Raw genomic sequence first — 8,750 nt, 5'->3', positions numbered from 1 at the left:
CATGGAAGCCCCACCACCGTATGCACCTGTCTCTTATACACATCTAGATGTGTATAAGAGACAGGTATTGCAGTGTTAGCGTGATGATCATGTATTTGATATCCTGTTATGATTTTTAGTAGGAGTCAAAAACTATTGTATATTATTTTTTTCTGAAATAAAAGTATACTTACAATTTTTAGTTCCTTTTTTATTTCATTTGACGATAATGTAGACCGTCAAATTCAAAGTATGTTCTATCTCCGAGTCGGAAATATTTTTTACTAGCGCCCGCACGCTGAGCGTTACACCATTGCTAACCGATGTTGCGTCGTTAACCCGGATACTGTAGTTTGTATGTATAGCCTACCATGCTATCGGACGTTTATTTTATAACCCTAGGTTTTGAAGGGATCTTTTTTTCTGGCACACATAGCGTGTTTATAAAAGGAAAACACTTTCTTGTTCCATCATTTTGTAATCAATATATTGCGGGGAGATATCTAGTTATTTCCAAGTCGATATGGAGTATAATAAAAATTCAGAAGACAAAAACAAAAACCTGGGGATTACCATAAAGCGAACTTTGCCAAAAACCGAACTCAATCGCTAACTAAAGTTTCTCCAGTGAACATTAAAGAAACGGATAATTCAGTACATACAAAAACATTAAATTGTGATTAAAATTCAAAGGAAAAACATTTAGAAATACAGTTTCGTATAAATTTACAAGTCAAAATTCTTATTAATTGATAATGTATTATGTTGAATATAATTTCAATTTAATTGAAGGATTAACATTCCAAAAGGGAAATAATAATTAAAAAATAGAATTTATTGCATGTAAGAAATATAAAAATACTGATAAGTATTTTTCTTTTAAATTGAATTCGTCGCCAATTGAATTGAATAGCCAATGTTGCCAATGCAGTGAAGTCTCAAATACATCCGGCTTCAGTGTCTTCATATTTTCATCACGTTATTTTTAGTGGCCTGGGATTCTGTTGGTAGGTACGCCGAGAGTTTGAATAGGGCCCAGTGGCGAATTCAAGATGATCAGCCGGTCCGCACCTCCCCCACCAATGTTGTCAAAATTTAAAAGAATGAAAAAGAAAAAAGAAAACTATATTCAAATTTGAAGAGAGCAATTTGAGGTGCCGTAATCATGAATTTTCTAATTGCTGTATCCGCCAATGCGGGCCTATATATTTATCCAGCAATCGTCTCGGGTGATACAATAAATGAGGATAATTTTGACTATGAGGATAAATTGCGCCCGATGATTATGGTAATGGTGTAGGTGATGAAGATGACAAAGAATGATAGCAAGCTTTCTAGAATGATAAGGAATAGGCTACGGCTACGTCATAAAAAAGATGTTAGCCAATCCACGCTCCACCCCCTACAGCATCTGTCACAACTGATAGGCCATCCATGCCTTTTACACGAACCAGCAATCATGTTCAGCTCGTAGGCCTATAGGCTATTGTTTTCAAAATTGCGATCATTTTAAATTTTATTTCAACCTTTTTCTTGTCAAATATCTTAATCCATTAACTTGAGTAACCCTTGGCCTTGTTTGGGTTGACTGAACATAACAAAAAAAATAATAATGAAAATGACGTAGGCCTATTCGTATTCGTTATCTTTTTCGCAAGGTTGCGAATTCCCCTTGGTGACGTTCATGACGATGATGATGCTTATGAAGATGATGTGGTGTTAATTTTAACACCGACAGTTTTTATTTTATCCCTATTTTTATTTGCTGTTCATAAGGTAGGCCTACGTATGTGAAAAGCTCTGTCCACGCTATCAAATTTTATGTGACCAATAAATTTAATATGCCCATATTTGAGGGTAGGCCTCATTATGACATCATCATGATTATGTATGGCACATCATGTTTACAAGGACGGCGCTGTTTTTAATATTGTGGATATTGATACGAACAAATAGTTGGCCTTCACAACAACCTCGACATAGCTTTTAGTGAACATCATGGAAGCCCCACCACCGTATGCACAGGTAAGGTTCTACCAACATTATTTAAAAATATTTATACTTATGAACGAGTTCATAAATAAATAAATATGAATAAACAACAAGGTCTCCTCTTTTTTACGTTAACTTGTTTGATATTTTTTTAAATGAATAATTATATTTTTAAGGATTTTTTTCCCTAAATTTTACCAGCAGTGGTATATTGGGTTTCATTTATTCGAATTTAGGCGACACTTTGTTATAGTGGCCTACATTGGTTAGCAAATTCTCCGCCCGCTAATAGTGGTGATTGCAAATAAAAATAAAATTTTATTTTTGGCCAGTCAGCACATTCTCTGCCACAAAAAAATGGAAATTTTAGGGGAAAAACATTATTTTTATTTATAAGTATTACGCTCTTTGTGGTAAGGAAAATCCTCAAAATAAGAAAGCTTTCTTTCTTAATTATATAAATTTAAACATAGATATCAGGTTACAAAGTATACCTTACTTTACGATCATCTGATAGGATCTCCAGTATAAGCCAAAGTATACTCTATTATATTTTTTACCTCACACAAGTGCATTGTTTTTATTTATCGAAAAATAAAAATAAAAAAATATTTTCTCCTACGCCGAGATGCTTCTGAAACTCGTAATTATATTTTCCCGTCTTCCTCTGACGATCTCTATAAAAAAAATAGTTCGCTAAACCATAGAGTTTCTTTGCTCTATGGTTAAACAATGGATATATAAAGTCTCGAGATAAGGTTTCAGTATTATAATGGTATTGTATAGGGCCAGACAACCAACTACAGTACCACATTTAACTTGGTATTGAAATATTATAATAGAATAGTTATTACTGCCGTGACACAGAACGTCTTTTCTACACTATTAGTTTTGTAATTCATTATTGTAACTGATATTAGACCTATCTGTATTCATAGAGGTATCATTGTATAGTGCCCCATGCTACTGGTTTAAACGAAACAAACAGAATAATCGAAAAAATTTTATTAAATGAAAATGGACTTACACCGGTTCTGCTGTTCGCACGGTTAAAATTTTGTATTAAAAAATTGAATTAACGAAACTTTATTTTTTTTTTTGGTAACACATCTAAACAGGGAAAACATCCACCACAACAGTATGCACCGCCACCCCAGCAGGGGTATGCACCGCCACCCCAACAAGGGTATGCGCCACCACCTCAAGGATATCCAATGACTCAAGGCTATGCGCCACCACCCCAACCCCAGCAAGCATTTGCTGCCCCGTCGGCTGCAGGAGGCGGTGTTGTCGTTATAAACACCCAGCAAAATTCTGCCCCTGCACCAGCCGTTCACACTACTATTATTCAGGAACGAAGGTAAGCCTATTACAGTGTTTCTAACGACATGCATCCTATTATAATGGAAAAATAGGAACCAGAAAATGTTCCTGAAAAAAAAATGCAATTAAAATTAATTTAAAATATAGACAGGCCTGAAAATGTTTTTTGTTTTTTGTTTTGTTTTGTTTTGTTTTTTTTTTGCGTAAAATCATCGGAAAAATATGCCACAGCGAAATAAAAGCTATAAAGTAAAAAAATTGGTTAATTTTATGTACAAATAGCTAATGTCATTACTTTTTTTGAAAACGGTTATCGATAATGAGAGTCTTCCAAATTCAGTAAATTTCGTATGCTTCAACCACTAATTAAGAATAGAGTAAATATTAACACTTGTGACAGTTGACCCACCCTGCATCGCTCATGTACTGTAGTACTAAGGTCGTAATGAATTGTACTATACGTAGGTTATATTTTGTCTTCTTTAATTACTTGGTTTCCTACCGTACTTAACCTAGGACTTTTGTTTGGCTTCGCTAATTAATATTTTGTTCAGTATTTTCGCAAAAAAAAAAAATAATAATAATGTACCGTATTTTGCTGTTGATAACATTTATACGGTATTTATTAATATTATTGAGCTCTAAATTGACTTGGTTTTAGCTTCACAGTACAAATAGGCCTATATTTTTTTTTTCTAGAATTAATAACACCAATAAGTAGGTCTAACAGGACTACATTCGTTGACTGCTATCCTACACGATGTATTACTATGTCCTTTATTCGAACACTGTATTTTACATTTCCTTTGATGATTTATATATAGGCCTAATTTAACAGTGTTAACGGCTATCTTGATGTATATTATAAGCAACTATTTGTTTCTAGCGGTACATATTGTGTAATGGAGTGTATCTGGTGGTATTTGAATCTGTTCAATCTTGAAACTACCGTGGTCTAATGGTTATGACGCTCGCCTTGACAGCGAGAGGTCGCAGGTTCGAGTTCCGCCAGAGGCATTTCATTACACAATTTCTTTATTCATTTATTTATAGGACTACATTCGTTGGGAGCTATAGCTATGCTACACGATGTATTATTATGCCCTTTATTCGAACACTGTATTTACCTTTCTTTGATGATTTATATATAATTTAACAGTGTTAAGGGCTATCTTGATTTATATTATAAGCAACTATTTGTTTCTAGCCGTACCTATTGTGTAATGGAGTGTATCTGGTGGTATTTGAATCTGTTCAACAATGAAGCCTCCGTGGTCTAATGGTTATGACGCTCGCCTTGACAGCGAGAGGTCGCAGGTCCGAGTTCCGCCAGAGGAATTTCATTACACAATCTCTTTATTCATTTATTTATAGGGCTACATTCGTTGGGAGCTATGCTACACGATGTATTATTATGTCCTTTATTCGAACACTGATTTACCTTTTTTTGATGATTTATATATAATTTAACAGTGTTAACGGCTATCTTTATTAATATTATAAGCAACTATTTGTTTCTAGCCGTACCTATTGTGTAATGGAGTGTATCTGGTGGTATTTGAATCTGTTCAACCATGAAACCTCCGTGGTCTAATGGTTATGACGCTCGCCTTGGGAGGTTGAAGTCCAGCCAGAGGCATTTTATTACAAAATTTCTTTTCATTTATTTATAGGACTGTCACGCCAAAATTGGTCCGGGCCAAAAAATGTCCGGCGAACAGATTTTGGCTGCCAAAATCGTCTGACTACTAAAGTCGGTCCTCTGGGTTTACTTTAGCCGTTAAAGTCGGTCCCGCTTTCATAAAACTTGTCCACGTTGGCCTCTCTGGCCACTTCACCTGTAACTCGACTGCTACTCGTAGGGTATGATTGTTTTTCCCGTGGAGTGGAGAAAAGTAATTTATGCTTCTCCCACATTTGCAAAGTCGTTTGCAGTGACAGAATGATACGGTATTATAATTAACTTTTGAGGACGTGTTTTATCAAACCCACCTAATAATGCATTTCCTAGGCCTAGGCGATCGATACACACAGCATGCATCATTTTCGGCGGCCGTGGTTAGGCCTACCCAGGGGTCCAGGGGGCGGAGTCCAGGGGGCTTGGTCCCCTGGAAGCCACGGATATTTGACGAAATTTTATTATTTTTATAGGCATCGAGTTACTATATGACTTCATGTAGGCTATGTTTTCTAATGTCGCAATCAGCTTTCAAAACCAAAAAATTGAATAAAACAAGAAACAAAGCGTATGCAATGTAACCATCTAATTTATTTTAAAATCCTCATTCTTGAAAGTGAAATTCTACATTTTGGAAATTTTCCATGAAATATGTCAACCACACTGTCATCGTCGAGGTTGATTCACCAACCACGATGTATTTCAAAGGGGTGGGGGGATATAGCCCCAGCCCCCCCCCCCCTTCTGGCGCCACCACTGAGCAATAGACTTAACATCAAACCTAATTTTTCTCACTTAATCCTTAGAGTGGACATCGGTATAAGCCTGTCACGGCAAAAATTGGACCGTACTAAAATCGGTCCGCATATGACCTTTTCTGACCGCTAAGGTCCACGGGGTCGACATTCGCCGCTAAAACCGGTCCCCCTGGAATGAAATTAGTCCGCATCTGCCTGGCTGCTTGTATCTCGGCTGCTGCTCGTAGGGTATGATTGTTTTTCCCGTGGAGTGGAGAAAAGTAATTTATGCTTCTCCCACATTTGCAAAGTCGTTTGCAGTGACAGAATGATACGGTATTATAATTAGCTTTTGAGGACGTGTTTTATCAAACCCACCTAATAATGCATTTCCTAGGCCTAGGCGATCGATACACACAGCATGCATCATTTTCGGCGGCCGTGGATAGGCCTAGGTTTGAGCCCGGATGAAATACAAGACCAATTTATTAGTTTTAAATATTCCGGATTATTGTGTAGGATATTAGATCATACAATAGATATCCTAATACATGAAATAAATGGTGTACAGTAAGAATGGCCCCGGAAAAAATGGCCCAGGAAAAAATGGCCCCAAATGACAGGTAGGTAAAAATGGCCCCAATAATAAAATTCTGTATTAAAACTGATTTTTTAAAAATCATTATATGCATTTTTTTAAACTGAAATAATTTATTTTTTAAAAGGAATCTAACATCAAATAAATTGCCATTTTCAATGATAAAATATTCAAAGATAAAAAAAAAAAGCCATGAATAACACTTTTTATTTTTTTTTTCATTTAAATGTTAAAAAATAGCAACAACATAATCAATAAATCAACATAAATCATGCATTTATTAATACTAAAATAATTTTTTGTGGCCAATTTCAAGGAAGCGGAATCAAAATTTTCCAGAAATTCAATCCGGGCATTGGTAAACCCCACAAACAATGAGTTTATATGAACATCAAATTATTATTTTTTTTTTTATAGAAAAAGAGAGTTCTACAATCGTAATTAAAGGGTTTGGATGGGGTTCGCAGTGTGTTTGGAGGATGGTGGTGTATTTGCAAGTATTTTTCACCAACAAAAAAATCAACATTTTAACCAAAAAAATAGGTTCTTATAAATATTTAATTTTCTTATTGATATACGAAGTGAGTCAATCACAATTGAATTGTTTGGTTTTCTACAGTGTATTTTAGGAGATTTTTAGGATTTAGCAATACCATTTGATCCTACCATAATTACTTTACCCTCACAATTACACGCCCTTTTAATTCTTAGCATAATTGCCATATTTACATAACTATGTATATAATATAGTATCTCAGTTTACATTATTTAGTATAGTTTTAGGCACTTAAATTTACTTGGCGGGGAGTAGAAACCAAGTATGCAATTAAATAAGTTGTTTAAATAAATGTATTTCTAATTATTCAGTTTACTTTAAAAACAATACTTTGATTAACAAATACTTCTTTGAAGTAACTCTAAGCAGAACATTTGTTAAAGTAAAGTAAGCCTCCCTTTTCCCATACATGAACTTGTCATTCAAACACACAATTGATCCACATGCTTATTCGCACTGTTATAACATGTAAAGTTATTTCATTTGATACTTAACAAAAGTGAATTTTGTGGTTATATATGAGTTGCATATTTTGGTAGTTGAAGTACTGTATGTATGTCATTCCTCTACTTTCTTAGTGGAATAACGTTTTTCAACTATCAAAAAATGTTGAATGGCCGTTGTTTTCTGATAATCTCTCAGTACATTATTTGCATCTGTTGTGTAACTGTATTTGTTATTGATTCAATTCTTGCTTATTAAAGTATTTAAATATTTGAAGATTTAAAAAAAAATATTTCTATTACTGAATTTTTTCATTGGGGCCATTTTTACCTACTTGTCACTTGGGGCCATTTTACTGGGGCCATTTTTACCGGGGCCATTTTTTCCGGGGCCATTTTTTCCTGGGTAATTTTTCCCGGGGCACCTTACCTACATTCGAAATAAAGGGGTCAGAATTCTTGGAATTGAATTTAGTCGCGGTCCCACGGAACACACGACACCACAACAATGCACAATGATTAGAATTTTACCACACAAGAATAGAAAACAGCTTGATAATAAATAAAGCGTCGCTAATGCATATAAGGATAGTCCTAATTTTTTACTGCAATATGCATAATACTGTATATGAATTAAAGATTATTTTTAAAATAAAATTTATCTTAAAATAATAAAATGATAAAAACGAATATGGAATTATCAAAGGGTGGGTCATCTGCGGCTGGGTTTTTCTGGGTTGTAATCCCATATGGTAGATTAATTAAACTGTCACCTAGACTCAAGGCTCGATCACTATTGTCGGTCCACTGCTTGACAAATGTCTGTGGTTGCACCATCACTCTTCCCCAATAAATATCGATCGCATATCTCTTAATCTTTTACGTTGTTTTCCCTTGTTCGTGTTGCCATCGGTTCTGTTACTGTTTGTATTTGTTTGTACTCCTGACTACAAACAGCCAGAATGAAAACCAGACTGAGCCAAACTGCATTTTTACAATTATTGTTATTACTAATCTTCCCCAAATATCGATCTCATCTCTTAATCTTTTACGTTGTTTTCCCTTGTTCGTTTTGCCATCCATGGGGTCTGTTACTGTTCGTATTTATTTTTACTCCTCCTGACTACAAGTTCAACAGCCAGAATGAAAACCACTGAGCCAAACCGCATTTTTACCATTATTGTTATTAATATTAATAATAATAATATTAATTTTAATATTATTTTATTTATTTGTATCCATTCCTCTCCCCTTCCTCATTCCCTTTGGCTAGGCCACTGCCGCCACAGTGTGTGGCTATTTTTTATGGGTCGATAAAACATGGGTACAGTACGATGTTTCGATAATAGTTAGTCTAACCCTAACCCTCTTCAGCGTATAAGGAACCGAATTTTTAGACATTAAATGTGGAATATCCTGGCTTTACTATCTTGGCTGACAGTAG

General features: G+C 34.9%; 1 protein-coding gene across 1 annotated transcript; it reads left to right on the top strand.

Moving 5' to 3' along the window:
- The first annotated feature begins 1,135 nt into the window (after positions 1 to 1,135).
- Positions 1,136 to 5,860, top strand: LOC117109276 (basic salivary proline-rich protein 3-like). The gene is made up of 3 exons (XM_033251548.1): positions 1,136 to 2,004; positions 3,090 to 3,331; positions 5,779 to 5,860. The coding sequence occupies exons 1-3, from the start codon at positions 1,978 to 1,980 to the stop codon at positions 5,858 to 5,860; spliced, it is 351 nt and encodes a 116-aa protein (XP_033107439.1). The 5' UTR covers positions 1,136 to 1,977.
- The last annotated feature ends 2,890 nt before the right edge of the window (positions 5,861 to 8,750 follow it).

The sequence above is a fragment of the Anneissia japonica genome, unplaced genomic scaffold, assembly GCF_011630105.1.
Source record: "Anneissia japonica isolate Jap-2015-1 unplaced genomic scaffold, ASM1163010v1 scaffold288033_len957474_cov176, whole genome shotgun sequence".
Lineage (NCBI taxonomy): Eukaryota > Metazoa > Echinodermata > Crinoidea > Comatulida > Comatulidae > Anneissia > Anneissia japonica.
The sequence above is the reverse complement of the archived record's forward strand: the minus strand, read 5'-3'. Positions and strand labels throughout refer to the sequence as shown.

Coding starts and splice junctions, on each gene's coding strand:
- LOC117109276 (XM_033251548.1), top strand. CDS start 1,978: ATGGAAGCCCCACCACCGTATGCACAG. Junction 2,005..3,089: donor CCCCACCACCGTATGCACAG/GTAAGGTTCTAC, acceptor ACATCTAAACAG/GGAAAACATCCACCACAACA. Junction 3,332..5,778: donor ACTATTATTCAGGAACGAAG/GTAAGCCTATTA, acceptor CTTAATCCTTAG/AGTGGACATCGGTATAAGCC.